This window comes from Heloderma suspectum, chromosome 10 (genome assembly GCF_057233095.1).
Source record: "Heloderma suspectum isolate Gila_16-S chromosome 10, 16-S_ref, whole genome shotgun sequence".
In the NCBI taxonomy this organism is placed as follows: domain Eukaryota; kingdom Metazoa; phylum Chordata; class Lepidosauria; order Squamata; family Helodermatidae; genus Heloderma; species Heloderma suspectum.
The window spans coordinates 40,384,931-40,411,349 of NC_139467.1; the positions used below are offsets into that span (position 1 = coordinate 40,384,931).

The 26,419-nt window shown below is 46.5% G+C and overlaps 1 protein-coding gene across 2 annotated transcripts in view; it reads left to right on the forward strand.

Annotated features, from left to right (window-relative positions):
- The window catches only part of CSMD2 (CUB and Sushi multiple domains 2), a 916,430-nt gene that overhangs the window by 864,509 nt on the left and 25,502 nt on the right, over positions 1-26,419 (forward strand). For both annotated transcript variants that reach the window (XM_084814421.1, XM_084814422.1), the window contains exons 57-60: positions 5,797-5,982; positions 16,659-16,835; positions 20,562-20,741; positions 25,601-25,774. In XM_084814421.1, the coding sequence (XP_084670547.1) occupies positions 5,797-5,982; positions 16,659-16,835; positions 20,562-20,741; positions 25,601-25,774 (717 nt within the window). The remainder of the gene's footprint in view (positions 1-5,796; positions 5,983-16,658; positions 16,836-20,561; positions 20,742-25,600; positions 25,775-26,419) is intronic.

Sequence of the window (26,419 nt, forward strand, 5' to 3'; positions counted from 1 at the left end):
GCTACAAATGGGACATTGCCAGGAGACTTCACTCATAGTTTATGCAGCAAAAGCGCATGGTGCCTATTGTTTCTAAAGGGACATCTCCCCTCCTCCACACATGGTTGTGTTCATCACATGGACGTCCTACAGCTTGGTTTACCAGATGCTGGGAGCAGACAATGGGAGGGCCATAGCCTTTGTACACTGTTTGGGGGCTTCCCAGAGGTATTGGTAACCTAGTCCCAGTCTGAAGTCCAGTCTGAAGAGGTGGCTGTCTTCCCAGTTCAGAGGCAATACCCCACTGAGTTCCATCTGCTGTAGGTAAAATGCAGAGGACAAGCACTGCTTCCATGCCCTACTTGTGTGAGCTTTAGAGACACTGGGCTGACTTCTGCTGGAACCAGAATACTGGGCTAGATGGACCATTGGTGTGGTCTTTTCTTATGCTCTCATGTTTGCCACATGATGCAACCCTCAAGGAGCTGTCTCCTTGGGCAGTGTGGGCGTGAAGAGCCCTGTTTGCTTCCAGACAAGAGTAGGATACATAGGATGTTGAGTACAGTACTGCCGCATCAGGCCAAACGTCCTTCCAGTCTAATATCCTGCCACAGCATTCTTTTTTCACAGCTGTCTGTGCGAAATAATAAATAAGCAGGCCATGAAAGCAATAGTGCTTTCCCACAGTTGCTCCTTCCTCTGAACATGGCTAGCAGCCATGGATAAACTTGCACGTCTAATCCCCTTTTATAGCACATCTAAGCTAGTGGCTATTGTTCCAGCTGTGGGTCCCATAAATCAGGGGTGGGCAATGTGTAGCCCTCCAGATGTTTTGGACTACAACTCCCATCATCCCTCACCATTGGCTATGCTGCCTAGGGCTGATGGGAGTTGTAGGCCAAAACATCTAGATGGCCACAAGTTGCCCACCCTTGTTGTTGTTGTTGTTGTTCAGTCATTAAGCCGTGTCCGACTCTTTGTGACACCATGGACCATAGCACGCCAGGCCTTCCTGTCCCCCGCTCTCTCCCCGAGTGTGCTCAAGTTCATATTCATTGCATCGGTGATGCTATCTAGCCATCTCATCCTCTGCCATCCCCTTCTCCTTTTGCCTTCAATCCTTCCCAGCATCAGGGTCTTTTCCAGTGACTATTCTCTTCGCATTTGGTGGGCAAAACATTTGAGCTTCAGCTTCAGTATCTGTCCTTCCAATGAGCACTCAGGGTTGATTTCCTTTAGGATTGACTGATTTGACCTCCTTGCAGTCCAGGGGACTCGTAAGAGTCTTCTCCAGCGCCACAGTTCGAAAGCATCGATTCTTCGGCACTCAGCCTTCCTTATAGTCCAGCTCTCACAGCCATATGTTACTACTGGGAAAACCATAGCTTTGATTATGCGGACCTTTGTCGGCAAGGTGATGTCTCTGCTTCTGACTATGCTGTCTAGGTGTGCCATAGCTTTCCTCCCAAGGAGCAAGAGTCTTTTAATTTCATGGCTACAGTCACCGTCTGCGGTGATCTTGGAGCCCAAGAAAACAAAATCTGTCACAGCTTCCATTTCTTCCCCTTCTATATGCCAGGAAGTGATGGGGCCAGATGCCATGATCTTCGTTTTTTTAATGTTGAGTTTCAAACCAGCTTTTGCACTCTCCTCTTTCACCCTCAACAAGAGGCTCTTTAGATCCTCTTCGCTTTCTGCCATTAGGGTGGTATCATCTGCATATCTGAGGTTGTTGATAATTCTCCCGGCAATCTTAATTCCGACCTGTGATTCATCCAGCCCAGCGTTTCTCATGATGTACTCTGCATATAAGTTAAATAAGCAGGGCGACAATATGCAGCCTTGTCGTACTCCTTTCCCAATGTTGAACCAATCGGTTGTTCCATGTCTGGTTCTTACTGTTGCTTCTTGACCCTCGTACAGGTTTCTCAGGAGACAAGTAAGGTGGTCTGGTATTCCCATCACTTTCAGAATTTGCCACAGTTTGTTGTGATCCACACAATCAAAGGCTTTAGCGTAGTCAATGAAGCAGAAATAGACGTTTTTCTGGAATTCTCTTGCTTTCTCCATGATCCAGCGAATGTTGGCGATTTGATCTCTAGTTCCTCGGCCTCTTTGAAACCCAGCTTGTACTTCCGGTAGTTCTCGGTTCACATACTGCTGAAGCCTAGCTTGTAGGATTTTGAGCATCACCTTGCTGGCATGTGAAATGAGTGCAATTGTACGGTAGTTTGAACTCTCTTTGGCATTGCCCTTCTTTGGGATTGGAATGTAAACCGACCTTTTCCAGTCTTGTGACCACTGTTGAGTGTTCCAAATTTGTTGGCATATTGAGTGCAGCACTTTAACAGCATCATCTTTTAGGATTTTAAATTTTCTGGAATTCTCTTGCTTTCTCCATGATGCAGCGAATGTTGGCGATTTGATCTCTAGTTCCTCTGCCTCTTCGGAACCCAGCTTGTACTTCCGGTAGTTCTCGGTTCACATACTGCTGAAGCCTAGCTTGTAGGATTTTGAGCATCACCTTGCTGGCATGTGAAATGAGCACAATTGTATGGTAATTTGGACACTCTTTGGCATTGCCCTTCTTTGGAATTGGAATGTAAACTGACCTTTTCCAGTCTTGTGGCCGCTGTTGAGTGTTCGAAATTTGTTGGCATATTGAGTGCAGCACTTGAACGGCATCATCTTTTAGGATTTTAAATAGCTCAGCTGGAATACTGTCATCTCTGCTAGCTTTCTTGTTAGTAATGCTTCCTGAGGCCCACTTGACTTCACTCTCTGGGATGTCTGGCTCAAGTTCAGTGACCGCACTATCATGGCTATCAGGGACATTCAGATCTTTCCTGTATAGGTCTTCTGTGTATTCTTGCCACCTCTTCTTAATCTCCTCTGCTTCTGTTAGGTCCCTGCCTTCTTTGTCCTTTATCATGCCCGTCTTTGCACAAAGCATTCCCTTGATATCTCCGATTTTCTTGAAGAGATCTCTAGTCTTTCCCATTCTATTGTTTTCCTTGATTTCTTTGCATTGTTCATTTAAGAAGGCCTTCTTGTCTCTCCTTGCTATTCTCTGGAACTCTGCATTCAGTTGGATATATCTTCCCCTTTCTCCCTTGCTTTTCGCTTCCCTTCTTTCCTCAGCTACTTGTAAAGCCTCCTCAGACAGCCACTTGGCTTTGCATTTCTTTTTCTTTGGGATGGATTTCATTGCTGCCTCCTGAACAATGTTACGGACCTCTGTCCATAGTTCCTCAGGCGCTCTGTCTATCAGGTCTAATCCCTTAAATCTATTCCTCACCTCCACTGTATATTCATAAGGGATATGATTTAGGTCATACCTGAATGGTTTAGTGGTTTTCCCTACATTCTTCAATTTAAGCCGAAGTTTTGCAACAAGAAGCTCATGATCTGAGCCACAGTCAGCTCCAGGTCTTGTTTTTATTGACTGTATAGAGCTTCTCCCTTGCCACAGATTAATTCTCTGTATACAAACATAAGAAGTGTTTCTGAAGGACTCCACTGTTCTCCGAAGTGGCCCACCAGAAGGATCTGTCCCCCCATCTCCCTGTTCCCCATATTTCTGGGTGATCAGAATATGCTACAGTTCTAGCTTGAAACACACCATCCACAGCTTCACCTGATGCGTGTATTGCTTGCACCACTTCAGACAGCAGGTGGAGAATTTAATGTCTGAATGCTCTCTCATGTAAAATAAATAAATATCTTTGCTTGTGGCCCTGCTGTGATCTGGATTGTGGAAACAGCACGTGAATGAAAGGATTCTGCCTCACAACAGGGGGTTTGGGAGTTGGGGGGCCTTTGGATCACCTTCTGACTCTGTGACTCATACTCTAGGGGATGCTTTTCTTCCGTGTTTGCAAGCAAGTCTTTCCATAAAAGATAAAAAGTTCTCACGCAACGTTTACATCAGACGCAAGCTTTGCAAAGCTGTTGGGGAGGGGCTGTGCATAGTAGAGTTTGTGCACAGAAGCTCCCCAGTTCAATCCAACTAGAAGGAATGGGGATGAAGGCTATTGCTGGTTTGGGGACTTTCTGTGTTGACAAAACTGGTTGGTGGGAAAAGCCAAGAACAGATGGCTGCCATATGAGAGAAGGAGCCAGCACAGCTCCCGCTGTCAAAGCGTCCCTTCAAGGTGGCCTCCTTGGCTGCTTCGCATCCCTCTTAACTCTGAGCGCAAATGACTCGCTGGCTCATCGGAGCATCTGTTTCTCCACTGGATTCCCAGCAAAGCCAGCAGCCCCATCTCTGTGAGGACAACAGGTGGCTTTGAAACATCTTGTCATTTTCAGTTTGAAGGAGAGCAGAGCTGGCAAACCAAGCCAAATGAAAAATAGCCAAACAGTGGCAGCTGCTGTGTACATCTGGTTCGGGTTGTGCCCAAGCATGTTTTTACTCTTGATGCTTGAGCCATTGCTGTGTCATTACCATATATGTGTGTGTATTCTGTGAAAGTGCAAAAGCAGTTGCACAGAATGAAGCACTGGACGCAGAATCCAGCTACCCCGAGAAGACCAGCTTCCAAGTTCTGTTTTTTTAAAAGCGAGTTTCAGTTTCTTACAGCTGCAAAGACAGGCTGGAAAAAACATGGACGATGCCTGCTGAAGTGCGGGTGGTGGTGGTGGTGGATGTAGTTCCTCTCCTGCTGACAAGCCACAGCTCGGAGCTAGGATTCAGGTTAGGGTTCACAGATGGGAATGAATAGGATACCATCACATTGTTAAACTAAGATTACAGACATTCACTTCCAAGGTGTTAAATTAAGACCTTGAGCGGTCGTAGTCCCGTGATATCAGACATCCCTGTCCTTGAAGGCAGTGGAGGCTGGTGGCTCCAATGTCAGTGGGGCATTACATCAGCTCCGGATTTCAGACAGAACCAGTCAGAACTCTAAAGGAGCGATCCAAGGTGTGAATAGCATCTTTAGGGTTCTGACTGGTTCTGTCTGAAACCTGGAGCAGATTCATCACCCCACTGACATCAGCGCCACCAGCCTCTGCCGCCTGAGGGCTGCCCTGTCATCCTTCAGGCAGTGGCCTGGGCTCAGAACAGGCCTGGCACCAGCGCATGGACTGCTTGGCCAAATGCTAGGGCCCAGTAGGGTCCACTGCTGCTGCTGGTCTCAGTTCCCCTTTTTTTTATTTGCCTGGTGCTGATAGAAGCACCAGGTACACATGACTGAAGCATTTTGCAGCCATTTTGAGTCCCCTAGATTCCTAGGATGGCAGGTAGAATCAAAATAGCAAGGTGCCCACAGACGCCACTTTGCCCAGCCCTGATCCAGAAGTATATTTTACACCCAAGACCTTCACAAGTTGGCAGTGCTTAGTAGTAAGGGATTCCCATTTATGGAGGGCATGCACTCTGGCACACCTTACATACAAATATGTATACTTATGTATTATATACATGTTACATACAAATGAGAGATGTAGCCTAAACCCCTTTATGTCTTAAGCAACTTGACTTCTGCCCCCTCCATTTCCTTATGAGTGAAAGTGCCAACGCCCATTTTAACAATACGTTGGTTAAAATTTGGGAGGGCTGCTTGAGGCCAGATCCTGGCCCATGAACCATCAGTATAGCCAGCTCCATTGTAATCCAATAGCACCTTCCCCTGAGAAAAAAGTGTTCTGTGTTCAAAGCGTATCTTGACATCCAACCAGTTCTGGTCCAGCTTTCTCTTCTTCATACATTGCACCATCAGCCTACTGGTAAGTCCTCCCCGTTATGGCACAGGAAGAACGATGAGGATAGCAGCTACCTGAATGACGTTACTTCTGCTTCCCCTTTTGCAGGAAGCATCCAAGGACTGTGTGGCGACCCTGGAATCCCTTCTCATGGCATCCGTCATGGTGGGAATGCGTTAGGTGTGGAGAGCACTGTCTGGTTCAGCTGCGAGCCAGGCTACACACTCCGCGGCTCACTGCAGAGGATGTGTCAAGCCAACGGATCCTGGAGTGGCACTCAGCCAGAATGCGAAGGTGGGTGGAATTAATAGGCCACCATGAGTGCCCCATACAAGGTGCAGTTTGGGGCAAAATACATGTGGGGAGAATTATTTGAATAGGCTCACCTTTCCCAGTTTTCTTCTACCTATCATCCACAGTCTACCACTGGTTCACATACCACGAGCACTGCTGCATGCTGTGTCTGCTGCTGCCTTTGCTGCTTCCGCTATCCATGCATAAGCTGTTGGGTTGACTCTATCAGTTCACTTGTTGGTGGAGGAGCGGTAGGAGCAGCGTGTGCAGGGGCGTGACAAACTCAGAAGCTTCTGGGTCTCAGCTAGGGATGCACAGATTTTGTTGAGTCCGTTCCGTCTGCATTTCGCAGATTGTCAGGCACCTTTTGTTCTGTTGTCTGCTCATTGACAGAATCGGATTTTTTCTCAATTTCCTGAACTTGCATTTGTGTGCACTTGTGCAAACGTGCACTTCTGAAAATGCACTAATCCCCCCCCCCAATGCACAGATCTCCTCAAAATGTGCATTTTCACACTTTAGCCTGACTGGAAATGCACATTTTCAGTCGTCTGTTTTTTTAAAAAATGAATTTTTCTGCGACTAAATTTGTGCAAAATTCCAGAAAGTAAAAATCTGGTCCACAAGTCTGTGGAATCTGTGTGACTCAAGAAAGCCGGTCACTGGGGGAATCCATGGGTCAGATTCATATAAATCTGAACTCATTTGAATCCATGGCAGATTTCTCTGACATCCCTATCTCAGCATACCCATCAGGGACACACCCAGGGTCTAAAGCAGACCTCTCCAACCTGCTGTAATCCAGAGGTTTTGGACCTCAATTCCCATCAGCCCAGCCAGCATGGGCAATGGTCTGGAATGGTGGGAGTTGTCCAAAACATCTGGAGGCCACCAGGTTGGGGAAGGCTGGTCTAGAGGCTTCAAGGAAGGGCCAAATCCTTTTCTACCATTTCAGGCACTTTTCAGAGCCGAGGCCAGGGGTGCACAACCTTTTTGGCCCCAAGGGCCACATCCAGTGTACAGCTGGGGCGGGGGGTCTGGCCACATTGCATGCACACCCACCCACCCCCTCCCCGATATACACTCATTTCAGCATGCAGGGATGGATTTAAACCTCCCCTCTGTGTCCAATCAGATCCTGGGATTGCTGTGGAAGGGGGTGGAGGTGAAAGCCTCTCCTCCCATCTCCCAGCAGTCCCCACTGACACTGTTGTTTCTCTGCTGCTACAAGGGACATAGAGATCTCAGAAGACAGGGAACAGCCGTTTCCCCCCTGTAACCCAGGTTATCATCTGAGCTGTGTGGGAAAGCAGGTGGGGTCCTGCCGGTTTTGGGGGGCCTACAGAGAGTGGCCAAGGGATGTATGCAGCCCCAGGCCCACTGCTTGTGCACTCCTGGCCAAGGCATTTCAACTCCAGTGACCGAAACTGGACCAGTGCCATCTCCAACCAATTAGTTTTGTGTCTATAACGCCTCAGTCAGTGGTAGTGAGAGGTCCAACGCTGGAATTACCAGCCTGTTTCATATGTTGATGTGAGGGTAATGAACTAGGGAATAGCCTGTCTGCATACTGACATTTTTTAAAAAAAATGATACATTAATTGATTTATAACAACAGTAAACATTTCCAAGGAAATGCCCCAGAAATGCTTCAAATCCCAAACCGTTGCAATCTATGAATCCCACTGTTGGTTTGAGCAGGCAGGAGGAAATACAGCAGATGTCTTCCCAAAGACATCTCATGCCAGATTAATGTACATTAAATGTCGTATTAGAAGCCTCATAAACATTCTCTCTCACACACACATACACACACACACACACACACTTTTGGTTGGCTGCTATATGAAGAAAGTGGGAGAAAAAAACACCAGGTAATCCAGTGTGCTAAACCTCAGGCAAACTTTTCAGATGGTTGCTGTTACAGAAGTATTTAAAAATCAATCAGTGGAAACCACAAAAGCCAGAGAGAGGCAGGAAAATTGTGTGCAAAGAGACCCAAGCGAGCTTGTCTGTGTCTCTGGCTGATCCGAAAGTCGAGCTTTGCAAATGAGTTGGAAATTTATTCTGAATTGATGCAGCCAATGATTGAAAAGACACCGTGTGTCCCATTTATGAATATACTGGAGTCTGAAGGATTTGATTCCCCCCTCCATCAAAAATCTTCATTTTTTATTTTATTATTATTATTTTGGTGGAGCTGGGGAGGAGTTATGTATATTAATCCCAAGATAAATAACTTGTCAAGTTCCAAAGCAACAAGGAATACAGATCCCATGCAGGGCTTTTTAATCACAGCTTTATAAATAATAGGAACAGTATGCCTCTAATGCAGATCCTTTAATGTTAGGCTCTCACCAATCAGGGGACAGAAAGTAATTCATAATGATATGTAGTTTGCGGTCACCTTTGATTTGTATTCAGGACAAGGAAAAGGGAACAAGAAGGTATTTGGAGGACTGGCATTCAAACATGAAGACTGAATCACAGAATGACGCTGTTCAAAAAGAGCCCTAGAAATCATTGAGCCCAGTGTTCTGCCTTTGGTCTCCTGTGACTGACTTTCTTTACGCAACCCAGAGCTGAGCTCTGGCCCTTCAGCACCTTTTTCTTTATATGGGTTATAGCTGGGGGACAGTGCAAGGAGTATCATCTTTGGCTCAGCATCAGGATTGGAGTTGCTTATAGCAGAAAATGGGCAGGTAGCCCAAAGCCAAGGAGAACACAAAATATTCTTGGCACCAGGGTAGAAAATGCAAAAGGAGTCCTCCCCCTACTCTGCCCCTCAAGCCCTGCAGCAAAAAGTAGAATAAATTATAATACATTTAAGAAGTATGAATGAAGCACTTAAAAAGGAGGAGCTCTACGAAACACATACAACGAGAGAGTCTTTCACTGACTAAATCACAGTGCAAAAAGAAATCCCGAGGTGATGATGTTACAATCGTATCACAATTCTTTTTCATGCTGATCAAGACTGAGTCTCCCAGGGCAGCAAAATGAGGTGATGAATGCTGAGATGGGAGAACGGATTTCAGGCTGGAATAAGGGGATCCTATTTTGGGAAGCCCGCCCCACCCCCACATGCAAAAAAGCAATATACACTGTAAGTGGAATACTAGTAAAGCAGGAAGAGTGTGGCAAGCATCTTTCTCCATGATGTGCTAGCTGTCTGCTTGGAGAGACCTTTTTGGGAAGAAGCATTCAGAAATGTATTTTTGAAATAATACAAGTTAAACCAGAAGGCAAGCAGAATGGAAGTGGAAGACAAGGCAGAGAGAGCCCATGAAGCAATAATGGAACACAATAGGGGACATGTGCTTGCTGCTACCCTCAGGTAGAGGGCTAGCTAGCAGGGATTTAAAGGCACGGAACGGAACCTTGACTAGAAGCCGCCTGGTCTGGCATCACTCTGTGGCCTCCAGATGCACCCTTGTATTTCCATCTGGGAGCTCATGGGGAACTGAGGGGCCTTGGGCAGTGGCTAAGGTGCCAGAGCTGTGTATACAGGTTTCTTTCCTGATGCGTCTAAATCCTCAACCTCTCGGCAGAGTCATACACCCAACCTAGGAATGTGCGTACAAGCAAACTTGAGTTTGTCCAAGTTCTCCAAAGTCCTCCTCGAGGCTCGTTCCAACTCATCTCGGTATCAGATTATGCTCTTTGCTTTTTTCTTTTCTCATGAAAACTGGTGCTTATTTTCGTGTGTATTTTTCCAAATGTATGCATCGTGCACATCTTTGAATTGTAGCATTCTTCTCCCATTGGTTAAAGTAGGCTTGGGCATATTTTTCAAAAGTATGCATTTTTTCATGCCTGTTTTTCAAAGGTATGGATGCTGTCAAATGCATTGGGGGCAGGGGGGGGGGTGTCCGCAAATCACATTGCAAGTTTGGAAATGTACAATCTTTGATCACAGATGGCATTCAAGTCTATGTTTGGTCTGAAGGGTGCGAACTGAGTAAATCCTTATCAAAAACTATCTGAAGCCAATTTCTCATACATCCCTAATCAAGCACTCTATTTCAGGGCAACTTGTGGTTTGTTGTGGATGGCTTCTCCCAGGACTGGACCTTCGGCAGGCTCAAGGTGGGGGGGAAGCCATTTCCCCAACAGCAACACTGGCTGTCCTGCATCTGAGTAGACCTCCTCTACCTCCCACTCAAATGCCTGAGATGCAACAGGGATATGCTTCTTCCTGTTCTAGATAATTTGGCAATGAATGAAAAAGCACTTATTCTCTTGTGGAATTATTAATTCAAAAAGTCTTCTTTTTTTTTTCTATAATCATAGAAATTCTCAGGGGAAAATTAGTTTTTGTTTTAAATCCAATCAATATTTCAAAGGCCACAAATGGTTTGAAATGAAGCAAGTTAATTAATCGCCATGCATTAGAACTCTGCTGCGTTAGCATCTCCATTTTATGAAACACAGGCTGCCTCATATCCAGGATCCACTTTCCACACAGATGTGTCATGCTCCAGTTAAGTTTAATTTCTAGAGAGTTTTTAAGACAGAAATGGGAATTAAAACAAAAACATAATGAAACAAAACCGAAGCAAAAGCTGTCCCAGCCAAGCAAGAGACCAAATGGAGCGACGGTTTGAAGATGAGAGACAAACAGGCCTTATGAGATTTCACGCAAATGGTTTGTGTTTTTCACTGCTGCTATTTTCGTTGCTGGCTTGCCACTAGTGGTCACCCCACAGACTGGATTTCCAAGTGAGGCTTTTGTTGAAAATTGAGCCGATGTGACAAGAGACAGGGCCACGCCATTTTCCTCATTTTAAATTAATGCCCCTGCGTTGGGTTTGAATTGGGAAACATTGCTTTGTCCTGTGTTCTGATATGACTGACAAAGGTATATTACCAGATGTTGTTGTGTACAGTTTGTTGCTGTTGTTGTCCTCACCCACCACCTCAAATGCAAGTTACTGTTTAAATTAAATAGCATGTTAAAGTGTCAGCTCAGAAGCAAGGACTTCAGATGAAACCGGAGGCATGCTGCTGCTGCTGCTTTCCAAAGCTTGATTTCACAAATTTATTTATTTATTTATTTATTTATTTATTTATTTCTATACCGCCCAATAGCCGAAGCTCTCTGGGCGGTTCACAAAAACTAACTACAAATGTGTTGTAGCATCGTGTTAGGGATTGATTTCAGGCCTTTTATGCAACGATAGGAAAAGCATCAAGGAGATCTTGGGGTCACTAATCCAGAATAAGGATCAGATGGCAGGTCAGACCTTATACAAAGCCCTAAACAACTTGGGACCAGGATACCTAGCAAACCGCCTTCCTTTATACATACCCAAGTGATCTTTAAAATGGTCAGAGGAGGCCTTGCTGGTCATTCCAAAACCAACAGAATGTCACTGTGCACTGGGCCCTCCCTCTCATCAACGGCGCTTTGGGAAACCGTCCCTCATGCAGTTCGGGAGGCAGAAAATGTGGCATCTTTCAACGTGCCTCGTGAAAACACATCCCAGCTTTCCCTGGGCTGTAATTAAATTGATGCTGCTCCATCTTACTGCTCTTTGTATTGCTTTTATTGGAATTGGAATTGTTTAATGTTGTGTTTTTAATATTGTATTTTAAATGTGATTTTAATATTTTTATGTGATCTGCTCAGGGATTTTATTATATTTAGTGGAATATAGATATCACAAACAAAGAAGCCAACAAACAAACAAACAAATAAATAAATAAATTTATGAGCCTCCTAAACTGATGACCTCTTTAATAAATACATTTAGGGCACAATACTATGCATGTTTAGTCAGAAGAAAAAGTCCTACAACTCCCAGCATGCCCCAGCCTTTAGCTTAGGAGAAAAGGGCAGATCCTCCTCAACCCCTTGTAGAAACTGATACTCTTCTAACAGTGCAATCCTGTACATGTCTGCTCAGAAGAGAGCCACATTGCTGAAGGGACCTCAAAAACCTAGAGCTGGCACTGGGAGTGGGGGTGGCGGTGGGCAGGAGGATATATGTCCAGCCTTTCCTTGGTACATATCCTGTATTCCTCCTTGCAGCCTACAGCATGTGAAAGGGAGTCCGGTCAGCTTTCAGGCATCCTCTTGGAAACAGTTAATGTGTCTAACAGAGCAATCCTGTGCATGTCTACTCAGAAGTAAGTCTCACTGTGATCAGTGGGGTTTACTCCCTACTAAGTGTGTTGGGGATTGCATCCTAAGACCCACTGTATGCCCCCCATAGCTATAGGTCAGTGCTGGAGCACTTTGCGTGAGGAAAACAAAGCAAAATTACCAAGCAGCGATATAATGCAGGGGCAAGGGGAGAAACCAGGATCCTTTAGAAAATAAAGGATACTGTCTTTCCCTACACATTCGGTGTGTGTGTGTTTTCTTGATTGTGTATTCCTGTTTATTTTTACAGTTGTTTGATGTCCCATGTTTCTTTGGTTCCATACATCCTGCATGCAAAAGGCCTGAAATCTTTAGTTGAAAGGGGGATTTAAACTAGCAGGACTGGGGAAAACCTTTACTAGATACCTTGGGGAGCTACTGCTATTCAGAGTGCGCAGTTCTAGTCCAGACGGACCAGTAGTAGGGGTCGCCTTAGCTCCGTGGTAGAGCACCTGCTTTGCACGCACATGCTCCTGGATTTGATCCCCAGCATCTTTAGCTTAAATATATTGGGGCTGGGAAAGGCCTTTCTCCAGTGGAGGCTGGTGGATCTGATTTTGGTGGGCTGTGGATCCATTATGGGTTTCAGTCAGAACGAGCCAGAACTCTGAAGGATCTATCCAGAGTGCTGAAACATCCCCCCCAAATAGGTTCATCACCTCGGATAGCTCCTTTAGAATTCTGGCTGGTTCTTTTTTTATATATATTTTTATTTTATTTTATTTTTATAAATGAAATAAACAATACCAAAATTACCAACAACCTAATCAATACTTCAATTTCCCAACAATACAATATTCTGATGAGGACACCACAATAACAAAGAGAGAAGAAAAAAGAGAGAAAGAAAAAAGAGAAAAAAGGGGGAAAGGGAGGAGGAAAGGAAGTGAAGAAAAAAAAGAAAAAATCCCTCCCCTCCCCTTCCCTCCCCCTCCCCCTCTCCCTCCCCTTTAAAGAATTAAGTTTAAACTCCAACACCCCCCGGCCTCCGATGCCATTCTATTTTACAAACTATATCTATAACCTTAACAATCTTACAGTTTAATAAACAACCTTACATTTCTATATCATATCATCAATCTTATATCAAGGAAACAGGTCTACATGAATTCATTCCTAAAAGCCTATATTATTAGTAATTATATATATATATATATATATATATATATATATATATATATATAGAGAGAGAGAGAGAGAGAGAGTATTATATAATAATAAAACTTAATATAAACCTTCAACCATTAGTAATAAATTTTATACTAGATATATTAAAAATTTAAAGAAAAGCAAGAAAAGATAAAAGAGGTTAAACCAATATAAATATAATCATTTATCTTCTGAATTAGCCTGAGTCATATAAAAGCACAAACAGTTAACAAAGCTTGTTTAAAGATTCCAGTTCATGGGGTTGTAACAGAATTCTCATGCATTTTTTTACATTGAGCCAAGCCTCCGCCATTTCATGATTTAAAAACTTCTTCATCTGACCTTCAGACACAATACAAAGTGTAGCGGGATATTTTAAGTAATATTGTAAATTCATCTGTTTTGCCATATTCTTTGCCTTGATAAATTGCCTTCTTTTATTTGCCACCTCTTTGATGTAGTCTGGGAATAACATAACTTTTTCTTGTTTCCAGGAAAGCCTTCCAGCCTCCCTTGCCAAGCGCAGGATATAATTCTTTGTGGAGACTTTTGCAAATTGAACTATGATGGTGTAATCAGTCCCTTTAGCATTTGGCAAATGAAATGCCTGCTCTATATCAAGTAAATAATCAGATGAAATAGGGAGCATCTCATGCAAAAGTTTATCCACAAAAATAGGCAATTTTACATCATTAGGCAGATTTTTAATCCCAATAATCCATACATTGGATCTTTTCGTGAAGGCCTCCCGTTGAGAGATTCTATCAGAGATATTTTTAAAACAAATTTGTGATGTAGTTTCATTTCCTGCCACTCGGTTTTCAAGCTCATTAATTTTCATCTCCATTTTTTGCTGTGACGCATTAATTAAATCTACGGCTCCTTGCAGGGCAGTGATGGAATTTGGATTAAATCCAGCCTTTTGACTTGCTCCATAAATTGCAAAGATAAAGTCTTTATCAGTGTAAATAATTCCCCTATATCTTCTGTCTTCAACACTTTTGACACAGAGGATGCGGGGGAGTAGATGCCAGCTTCTTTCTTCTCCTCAGCACAGACATGTTTCTCTCAAACAGATCTTACAGGTCCTCAGATGTTTTCAAATATTGTTAATGTTTCTTAAATCATCCCTCAGAGGTTGTTGATATTTCTTAAAGCATATATTATTATGGAAGACGTCAGCCCTGTTTTCTCCTATAAAATAGGAGTCTCAGTACAGCTTTCTTCATTGGTAAAGCTCTGGGGAGATAATCCTGGAATCCAGCCCCCCCCCCCCACTATCGCGTGGGAGTCACCTTTCTCCACGGTGTTGTCCAGAGCTGTTGCCTTGCCCCCACTTTCCATTCCAGGGGGGAGATGAAAAGGTTTTTCAACCTTTTAAAAAGCTGTGTGAGAAAGCTCCCACGGAGACCTGTGGGAAGCCACCAGAGCAACATCAGTCCCAACTGGAAGTCAGAATTCTGGCTGGTTCTGACTGAAACCCAGAATGGAATCGCAGCCCACCGAAATTGGAGCCACCAGACTCCACTGCCTATCTCTGTTCCATTTGGAGAGTTGCTTCCAGTCACGGTAGATGACACTGGGTTAAACAAAATAACGTCATGATTGTTGCCAGCTCCGGGTTTTGGAGCACCCTCGGGCAAGACACCCTGCATGGGCTCCCTCAGCAAGTCCCCCTTGTCATCACCCTTGTCCCCAGCTGCTCTTGCTCCTGCTCGTCTTTCTCATCATTGCTGCCACTGACTTGCTTGGCAGGCCGAGAGCCCGGGGGCAAGGAGGCCGAGGCATCTCCTGCTCCCCCTCCTCACCACCACCGGTGTCTGGGCCAGAGAGAGAGGCAGGTGAACAAGCAGGTTGCAATGATAAAGGGGAGGAGCAGCTCCAGGGGCTCTTGTCAGGGGGCCCCTGCTGGTGTGCGGATCCTTGGCAGGAGTCCAACCATGCCCACCCTTGAGGCCAGCCCTGGTCATGATTCTTTTATTATTATTATTATTATTATTATTATTATTAGATTTATTAATCGCCCATCTGGCTGGTCACCCAGCCACTCTGGGCGATGTACAGCATACAATAAAACAGTTTAAAACAATAAAATTCTACAATAAAAACATCATATTTCTAAAAATACCCTCCCAAATGCCTGCCTGAACAACCACGTTTTTAATGCACGACGGAAGCTCATTAAAGAGGGGGCATGACAGAGTTCCCTAGGGAGGGAGTTCCACAGAGTGGGGGCCACCACAGAAAAGGCCCTCTCCCTCGTCCCCACCAGTCTAGCTGTCCTGGCTGATGGGACAGAGAGAAGGCCATCCGAGGCTGATCTTGTTAAGCGGCCTGTCTGGTGCTGCTGGAGGCACTCCTTAAGATAGGCTGGGCCGGAACCATATAGGGTTTTAAAGGTCAAAACCAACACCTTGAATTTGGCCCGGAAAACAACTGGTAACCAGTGCAACTCCTTCAGCACTGGAGTGATGTGATCTCGCCGGCGGCTGCCTTTAATCAGGCGAGCCGCCGCATTCTGTACCAGCTGCAGTTTCCAAACCGTCTTCAGGGGTAACCCCACGTAGAGCGCATTACAGTAGTCTAAACGAGAGGAGACCAGGGCATGTACTACCGATGGGAGCAGATGGTCGGGAAGGAAGGGGAGCAGCCGCCATATCAGATGGAGTTGATACAGCGCTGTCCGGCTCACAGCTGACACCTGAGCCTCCATGGACAGCTGGGAGTCCAAAATGACCCCCAGGCTGCGGACCTGGTCTTTCAAGGGTAGCCGTACCCCATTCAGCACCAGGTCAACATCCCCTAGCCTCCTCTTGTCTCCCACCAAAAGTACCTCGGTCTTGTCAGGGTTCAGCTTCAGCTTATTTATTTATTTATTTATTTACAATATTTATATACCGCTTCACATCAAAGATCTCAGAGCGGTGAACTGCAAGATAAAATAATAAAACCCCATAATTAAAACAATTAAGATGTTTTAAAAGAACAGATTCTGAACATAATAAACTGTGGCTGGTCACTCAGGGAAAGCCTCTTGAAATAACGTCTTCGGGAGGCACCGAAAGCAAAGCAACACAACGTTGGCGCCTGCCTCACCTCCAAAGGCAGGGAGTTGCACAGGAAGGGGGCCGCTACACTGAAGGCTCTTTTCTTGGTGGACTCCAGCCGAGCCATAGGTCCATGTGGAACCACCAGGAGCAAGCCCCCCGATGACCTCCGTGAGCGGGCAGGTTGGTAAAGAAAAAGGTTCTCTCTCAGGTATCCTGGTCCCAAGTTGCAGCTCCGTATGTTAATCCAAGTGCTTCTGCAGTCCAGGTTGAGTTTGTGGGTAATTTTTAACATTTCTTGTTTGGCCTTCTTATTTATTCCTTCATTGCAGTTATATCTTGTGGAAACCCTGGGACACCCAGTAATGCAAGAGTGATATTTAATGATGGCCTGGTGTTCTCGAGCTCCATCATATACAAATGTCGGGATGGCTATTACTCCACGGGTGTGCTCAGCAGGCACTGTACTGTCAATGGAACTTGGACGGGGAGCGCTCCAGAGTGTACGGGTGAGTAGCTCAAGGACAGGCGGTTGCATTCAATAAGGCATTGAAAAGAAATAACGTAATTGCTTGCTCAATCAGGCTACAATCCTGCACGCCTAGTGTTGCACTCACTCTGCTTTTCACAATGCCAACCAGATACCTTCGGAATTTCACAGATTTCCAGAACAAGCTCCTAATCTAATGGTGATCAACTGAATTAACTCTCTTTTGAAATACAACTTGTTTTTATCTGCTGCCTTCTTCATCCAGATACATCTGAACTGATTTAGAAGGCATGGGTTAATATTGACTTGTGCTAATAGAAAAGGTTTGAAACTGGGAGCTTTGACGTGAATGCCACGCCCCACAGTAACATGGATGCAGATAATCAAAAGTGCATCTTTTGAGATCCAAAAGGCGAGTGACTTTGAATTGTTACTGCTGCCCGTTTGGTTGCTTGCTTCCTCTGGGTCCCAACTCACACCACCACCCAGAGGTAAAGGCAACTGAAGCTGCTCCTCCTTGTTCCTGCCACTGCGCACTCACTCAGGGCAGGTGATCAGGCAGTGATACAAGGAGGAGGAATAGCACGGTCTGGACTCTGGGGACTGGCGGTGGGCCCGTGCTGGGGTGTGAGCCTTGGCAACTTGGCAGGTGCCCAACAATGCCAGTTCCTGACGTTGGTCCTGCTCATCAACAAAAATAAAGAAAAACAGGGATCATTTAAAAAAAAAATGGTGACATTATGAGAAAGGCAGTTTTAAAAAGAATTCAACTTTAAAAATCTAACAGGAAACAGGATATCCATGTCACAAAAGGGTGAGAGCAGGGTGGTGTTTCCACCAGCGATTTACTCCGAGCTGGCTGCGTGTCGAGGTCGTTAGGGATACATAATGTCGTGGCCATCCAGCAGCCACTCTGGAGCTTATCAGGGAAAAACCAGATTTCCTGAGACTGCTTAAAGTCCGATTCTTTTCCTTAAGTTGGGTTCTCCTTGGTGTAGTTGCTGCGTTGCCCCAACCCCCGCACTGACCTCGGGTGTGCCAGCCCTGCCCAGGGATGTGCCTTTCACCGTGACCCCGGTCAAGGGGTGTTTCCGGTGTGTTTCCCGTCCCTGCACAAACCCATTGGGGTCTCCTCAGAAGTGACTCCCATTGTGCTGAATGAGGGTTGCCCTCTGAAAGCCCACATCAGTGCTTAGAGAGATCCCACTCAATTGACATGGCACAGTTTAAAGCCCATTTCCCTAAGTGCGGTAAAGTGCGTGATCTGAGGCTCTGATTCTCCTTTGTTTGGTTTATTGCCTTAGGAAGTACGACCCTTCATTATAGAGAACTTGCAGGTTAAAATGGGGGCTGGCTTCCCATCTTTGTGTTATCCCCGCACCCTCTTTCCCAGCACAAGCATAGGTGTGTCTGCTCAGAAGTAACTCCCTCTCTGCTCAATGAGGCTTGCTCCTGAAATGCAGGTGCGTCTGGACTGTCAGGGGAAAGGAGAAAGGGGGAGGGGAGAAGCCTCTCTTACTGGCAGAGCAGCCCCTGCCGGTCAGATGACGTTCACTCCAACCCCCACCCCCACCAGGAAGTATGTTCTGTGAAGCGATTTTTACTGGTGCAGAGAACCTGCTTGTGGAGCCCCGCACAGACCAAAGTGCAGCAAAGCTGATTCCTTTTAAAAAATCTAGTACTCCATTTGCTTCTCCTTCCATTATCGTGGAAACACAGCCCTGGTGTCATAGAGTAGTTAAGTGTGAGAACTTTGAACCACCTCAGCTGTGACCTCTCAGAAGTTCTGTGTTCATCCATGTAAAAATAAACATGCAGATGGGGGAATGGAATTGTGCTTGCTAGGCCCTTCCCCTGACCTCCAGACATATTTCTGGACCTCTGAACAAGAGCAGACACATGTAGTGTCCATTCATAGGTTCAGATGAGTGTGGGAAAATTGTAGGGGTGGAGCCAGCGGACACAATGCCTTCACACACACACACACACACACACACACTTTCATTTCTAAGGATGCAATCCTATGCACGTTTAGACAGAAAAAAGTCCTGTAACTCCCAACATGCTGTCTGGGGAATCCTGGGAGTTGAAGGAGTTTCTTCTGTCTAAACATGCACAGGATTGTGCCCTAAACAGCTTTGGAACTCTCTCCCAAGGGAAGCCAGCCTTGCCCCCTCTTTAATGGCCTTCCACTGTATGGCAAAAACCTCCCTTCAAAGGAAGACTTTTGTGTCATAAGATGTTTCAACTCTGCTTGAAGTTTTACTTTGTTGTGTGATTTTTAATGACAATGTATAATTCTGATCCTGCCTCTGTCTGACTGTTGTTTTATGTGGTATCTCTTATACTGTAGTTTATGTTTTATTCTGGCCACTAGACTCTTGTCTGTGCTTTTAGTTGTAATATTGCAATTGTTCGATATCGTTTATTTTTTTCAACTCATTAGCTGCACTGGTCCTTTTAAGGAAAGGTGGCATACAAAGGGGTTAAATAAAAATGAATGCAAGAAGAACTGGCCGTGGATGACCTTAGATCAGTGTGTCACAAATTTCTGAAACCCTGTGACACACTTTCATTGTTGGGGTGGGGTGGAGGTTTAGTTTTAGTAGGTAGGAATAAGAACTCTCTGGCCTCCAAGGAGCTCGCCCCTATGTCTCTGTGTGAGTCACTGTTCTGGGGGGCCTCCTCTGAGGGCAGGAGATTCTGTTATGTCTCTGGCAGATCCAAATGTAATCTATGCATAGATGCACCAGAATTACTCATCCCCAAGCAGAGGCTGATGGGAAGGAGGCACAGGCAGAGAAGGGATTTGTACAGAGCAGAGGTGCAGCAGACAGCCTCATCCATGTATGGATACATTGGGCTCCTAGGAGCTTTTGATTGTTTAATTTTCTTTCTCATGGCCTGCTAACATCTATTTGTTTGTTTGTTTATTTATATTTATGAACTGCTAAATATACTAAATCCATAAGCGGTTCACATATAAATATTAAAATCATATTTAAAATACAATATTAAAGACACGACATTAAAAAATAGACCCTGACAGTATGACTAGGCTGAATTTTGGAACTGCCAAAAGATTTCACTCGAATCTGGAGTGAAACGGGGGTGAAATCATCTCTCCTCTTTTACGTTTTCCTGAGGGAGAGCCCCTTTACAGTTCTGATCGGCTGGCGGCTGCCAACTTTTTCCCCAATAGCATGCCCAGTTCCAAAGGATATGCTGGGGCAGGAGAGAATGGGGACTACCCTAAAAATTGGCAGCCCTCATTTTTTGTGGCAGCCACAAACACACACACACCAATATATACATAGAATGGCCCTCAGAATGGGGCATTTCGTGGAGGGGGGCATGGTGGACATTGGCTAGTCAGAATGGCAAGGGGGCTCCAGTGATTTTCACCCCCTAAAAATCACATGCCCCACTTAGCTGAAATACACCCCACCCCAATTCTGGAGCCTGGAAACGCAACTGCAAAACTGTGTGTGTGTATCTGTGTGTGTGGGGCGGGGGGAGTTACCTAGCGCACCATTTAGAAATTAGGTCAATAGCTATTCTCTGATTTCACCCACCAGCAACCTGCAATATGGGGTTAATACTTGGTTATATTTAGGATTGCTGTATGGATTTGTTCGTTTGTTATTTCTGATTATTTAGAGGCCAGGTTTGCGACTCTGCTTTTGAGAATGCTGGGAATCTAATTGCCCCACCTCTTTTTCCTCCCCCCTTCCCCCACCCCCAGTGATAAACTGCGGGGATCCTGGCATGCCAGCCAACAGCATTCGGTTAGGCAACGACTTCACCTTCAATAAGAGTGTCATGTTCCAGTGCCTGCCCGGCTACATGATGGAGTCGGGCAGAGCCTACACCCTGACTTGCACTAAGGACCAGACCTGGAACGGCACGAAACCCGCCTGCAAAGGTAAGACCTTTTCCTTTTGAGCGTGATTTGCTTTCAGATAGGGATGGCGGAGAATTTCTCCACGAATCTCCGGGAGGCCGAATGCCAACGCATTCGGCCCCCCGAAATTGGTGGTGAAATTCTCCGCCGCCCCGCCCCCCCCGGATGGGACTTACCTCGTGTGAATGTCCCTCTCGGCGGCGGGTCCCGGCGGTGGTTCGGCAGCGTTTTGGCAGGGGCGGCAGCAGCGGCCGGTCTTCTGACCGGCTGCCGCCGCCACCATTGCAAAATAAAAAAGGAAAGTAAAAAAAAAACACACACACACCCGTGATAGGCTACGTAACGATTTACGTAGCCTATCACGGCTAGATTTCCAAAGTCAGCCGTGATAGGCTACGTAAATCGTCACGTAGCCTATCACGGGTGACTTTGGGGGGGAAAAAAAAGCATGTACGCAAATGGCGGCACCCATGGGGCGCCACCATTTGCGTTCCTTAGTTTGGCACGTCTAGTCTACGTAAAGATTTACGTAGACTATGGCGAAAATAAGGGTAACGCAAATAGCGTTCCCTTATTTTCGCCGTAGTCTACGTAAATCTTTACGTAGACTAGACGTGCCAAACTAAGGAACGCAAATGGCGGCGCCCCATGGGCGCCGCCATTTGCGTACGAGCGTTTGTTTTTTTTTTCAAAGTCACCCGTGATAGGCTACGTGATGATTTACATAGCCTATCATGGCTGACTTTGGAAATCTAGCCATGATAGGCTACGTAAATTGTTACGTAGCCTATCACGGGTGTGGTTTCTTTTTTTTTTTACTTTCCTTTTTTTTTTCGCGGCCGGGTAGACGGGGCGCTCCTCCCCAGCCTGAATTTCGGCGGCGAGGGATGGGGCGCCTCCCCCCTGGCCTGAATTTCGGCCAGGTGAGGCGGGGCGCCTCCCCCCCTTGCCTGAACTTTGGGGGGAGAACCGAAGCGCCTCCCCCCACCGCGAAACTAGCTGCGGGACCAGGTAAGTCCCTTTCATCCATCCCTCCTTTCAGAAGCACTGTGTGCCTAAAGATATAATCTTAGCCCTTCGAAGGAAATTTAGACCGCAGCCGGCGGATACGCAGTAGTAGGGATGGCGGAGAATTTCACCACAGATCTCAGTGAGGCCAAATGCCAGTGCATTCAGCTCCCCGAAATCCATGGCGGAACAAAGCCCCCCTTGCCCCACCACCCCGTGAAAGGCACGCAAAACGAAGCACCTACCTGGTGCCGTTCGTGCTGCTTTGCGAATGGCGGCCGCATCTGCGGCCACCATTCGCGTCACGATTTTTCCCGTGATAGGCTACATAAATACTTATGTAGCCTATCATGGCTAACGCAGGGGTGCCATTTGCGTCCCTGTGGAGGACATGATAGGCTACGTAAATATTTACGTAGCCTATCGTGAGGGGGGGAACGCAAATGGCAGCCACCGTAGCCACCGCCATTTGCGTTCCCTTTTTTTCACCGTGATAGGCTACATAAATATTTACGTAGCCTATCACAGCTATGGCGGCTGCCATTTGTGTCCCTGCGCAGCCCAGCAGTGGCCGGATGTTGCTGCGGGCGGCCCTGGCCAGCCAGCGGCTCCGCGGAGTCACTGCAGAGTGGAGCCAACCAGCGAGGATTTCGGGGGGAGGGACGGAGTCCCTCCACCCCACCGCAGATGTCACGAAACGAAACAGGTGAGTCGTTTCGTACATCCCTATGCACTAGCCATCAGCAAAGGAATAAGTTGCCGTGGCTGTGCATGTAATCACATGGGTCTATGGGCCATCATTTTTCATTGTTTACTTATTTATTACATTTCTATAACACCCGATAGCCCAAGTTCTCTGGGCAGTTCACAACAATTAAAACCATACAAGATGATAAAATACAATATAGAAGTTTAAAACAACAGTATAAAAATTAAAAATAATAACCAAATAGAAACTAGCAGCAGTGCAAAGATTTAAAATACAGTACCGGATTTAAAACAAACTGGAAAACTAAAATACTTGGGAAAATTAAAAGGTCTTCACCTGGTGCCGAAAGAAGTACCACAGTGTGCCTCTCTTGGAAGCTCATTCCACAGCTGGGGTGCCACAGCAGAAAAGGCCCTCTCAGTAGCCACCCACCTCACTTCCTTTGGTGGGGGCTCCTAGAGAAGGACTGCTGAAGATGATCTTCAGGTTCAAGCAGGTGTATATGGGAGGAGACGATTGTTCAGGTAACTTGGCCCCAAGCTGTTTAAGGCTTTTAATGTTAATAACAGCACTTTGATTGGGTGTGGAAATTGACTGGCAGCCAGCGCAGATGGAAAAGTAATGGCATAATATGATCACTTTGGCCAGTCCCCGTTAACAATCCTGCTGCCCTGTTTTGGACCAGCTGAAGTTTATGGACTGTTTTCAAAGGCAGCCCCATGTATAACTGGGGATGGCACAGCTGCCTGATTCTGTCTGGGAATCCAGCAGAACCACTTCTGCCCATACCCTCAATCCCAGCTCGTCGAGCCCCTGCCCCTGCTCGAGAAATAAAATGCGCAAATTCGCACATGTGAAAATGTGCATTTTGTGAATGCACATATTTGCGGATACACAAACTGCACATTTTAATAAAAACGTGCATTTTCACACATACACAAATATGTGCATTTGCTAATTGCCATTTTATTTTTCAAAAAATGGCGACCGTGGAGCTCGACGAGGCTACTGGGGTGAGTGTGGGCTGCTCACTGAGCACGGGACGGGCCCGCGCACAGTCCAGGGACCGGCGAGTGGGGGCTGGGCAGGCGCCCGGAGAACCCGGACGGGGATAGGTTCACACATCCCTATCACATTGCAGTAATCCAGATGACAGGTTATCAAAGCATGGATAACTTGCAGCTAGGCCATCCCAATCCAGATAAGGTTGCAGTTGATATATCAGCCTAAGCTCAGAAAAGATGCTCCATGCCACACCCTGACTAGTGAAAAGAGAGTTTTACTATTCCCCCCCCCTTCCCTCTGGTTTCCGCTTGGGTGCAGAGGCATGCTGAGACATCCCCCCCTCGCCATATAGCAGGATGTTACAGTTGGTCGGCTGGCTACATGCATGCTACGGGAGTGCATGCCCCTTGCCAGAGCATTCAGCCCCGCGAAATCCATGGTGGAACGAAGCCCCCCGCCCCACCACCCCACGAAAGGCACGCGAAACAGGACACTTACCTCGTGCCGTTCGCGCTGCTTTGCGAATGGCGGCCGCATCTGCGCCGCCATTCGCTTCCCTATTTCTGCTGTGGTAGGCTACGTAAATACTACGCCATTTGCGTCCCTGCAGAGGCTGTGATAGGCTACGTAAATATTTACGTAGCCTATCATGACCAAAAAACAGGAATGCAAATGGCGGCCGCTGTAGCTGCCGCCATTTGCGTCCGCAGGCTCCACACAGCACCTGCGAATGCTCCCGGCTGGTGGCTCCGCGGAGTTGCCATGGAGCAGAGCCGGCCAGGTTAAGATTTCGGAGGGAGGTGCAGAGCGCCTCCCCCCCCCACCAATCACCCCGTTGAAAAGGTGACTTTCGTACATCCCTAGCCCTTTCTCAAGTGGCATGAACAATATAGCATTTCTGAAGTCAATTCCTTTTGGCAGAGAGAGATCAGAAGGTTATCAACAACAGCAACACAACCTGTAGAAAAGGCTATTCCTGTGGATAGCTAAATGGAACCTCCATGTTTAGGGGCAGTATACCACTGAGTACCAGGTGCTGGGTGCAAATGACAGGCAAGGGGTGTTGCTTTTATGTCCTGCTTGTGAGCTTCTCCAAGGCATGGCTGGCTGAGGGATGCTGGGAATTGTAGCCCAAAACAGCTGGAAGACACCAGGTTGGGGAAGGCTCTCATATGACAATGTAAAAATTGCCTTTCTAGATCAGTCCAAAGGTCCATCTAGTCCAGTATTTTGTCTCCAGCAAGTGGCCAGCCAGGCACCTCCAGAGAGCCCTCCCTCCCTGCTATTTATCCTGAGCAGGGCTGAATCAGATATACTGCCTCTGAACAAGGAGGTTCCATCTCACTTTCATGACCAACCTCTGTGAATTTGACTAACCCTTTTTAAAAAGCCATTTAAGCCAGTTGCTTTTTACACATCTTGTGGTATACTTTATGTTATTTTAATCTATTTAGGACGCAATCCTATGCATGTTTAGACTATAACTCCCAGCATTCCGCAGCCTGTACAGTATTTTTATCCCACTCCTCCACTAAAAAAAAGGCTGCTGGAGCACCTTACACGCAATCAGCAAAACAAGACGTTCCCTGCCCATAAGCTCTGCTCATAATACAAAAAAACACAACATAAAAGGAAAATGAGATGGGGAGGGAAGAGGAAAAAAGCAAACTCAAGCACCGATTTTAATAGTAGTTCTTATAATGATGAGCTGGAATGGAAACAGCTCAATGAAATGAGGAGCCCTATGGTGCTGGTCTTTCAGCAGAGTTGATGGAATGGCCCTGCTTCCCATCTCCCGCTCCATTTCTGGGGCTTGGAGCCTGGAACGTGCTGCTTTCTGGTGGGGTTTGGGGCCCATTTTGGAAATATATGGAAGGCAGGACATCCCTGGGGGATTTGCTCAAATGTGCACTTGTGCAAGTGTGCATAAGTACAAAGGCACATTTGCAAACAGGAACGAAATTCTCATGCATCCCTAAAAAAAAATCAGATTCTGTCAGTGAGCGGATGACAGAACAAAAGATGCCTGATGAACTGCAAAACACAGACAGACTGGATTTAACAAAATCGACACACCCCTAGTTCACGTAGAGGACTGCCCTCTGTAAAGTGGGACCCATGACCACCCTTAGTATACCTTTTCTCTCTCTTTGCCTAGCTATCATCTGTAAGCCTCCACAAGTCATCCCCAATGGAAAAATTGTGGGGTCAGATTTCAGCTGGGGCTCGAGTGTGAGTTACACCTGCCTGGAAGGATATCAGCTCTCTCTGCCTGCTGTCCTGACTTGTGAAGGGAACGGATCATGGAGTGGAGAACTTCCACAGTGTTTTCGTAAGCAGACGACCCTGATGGTGCTGTAGGCAAAATCAGAGGTGGAGTGAGTGGGACATATTTTGCAGCCATCATGGCCAGATGTTACCTGGTTTGGACAAATACAAGGGCCCAGAAGACTATGGAGGGCATGGTGAATCAACCACTGTGCCATTTTAACATGAGCCCAGCAGAATAAGAGACATCTTGCCACTTCATGAATGCTGCAGTATACCACCAAGGGGTCGGAAGAAGGGGTGGGATTACTCACTGTGCTAAATGGAGGCCAGGACCCAGTGAATAAGAGGCCAGGGAGAAATGACTGGGTGAATGCTATTGAGGGCTGGCGTCAAGGGTGGGCATGGTCGCGCACCTGCCGACGGCCCACACCCCAGCTGGGCCCACTGACAAGAGCCCCCTGGAGTTCTTCCTCCTCTTCACCATGGCAACCTGTTTGTTCATCCAACAGTGGGAGGGAGGGGGAGGGGGAGCAGTAGATGCCATGGCCTACTTGCTCCTGGGCTCTCTGCCTGTCCAGCAAGCAATGGGTATCCATGATGAGAAGGAGGATAAGGAGCCAGAGCAGCTGGTGATGGGTGGTGGTGAAAAGGTCGACTCAGTGAAGGAGGGGGCCCATTGAGGGTGTCTTGCCAAGGGGCCCTCCAA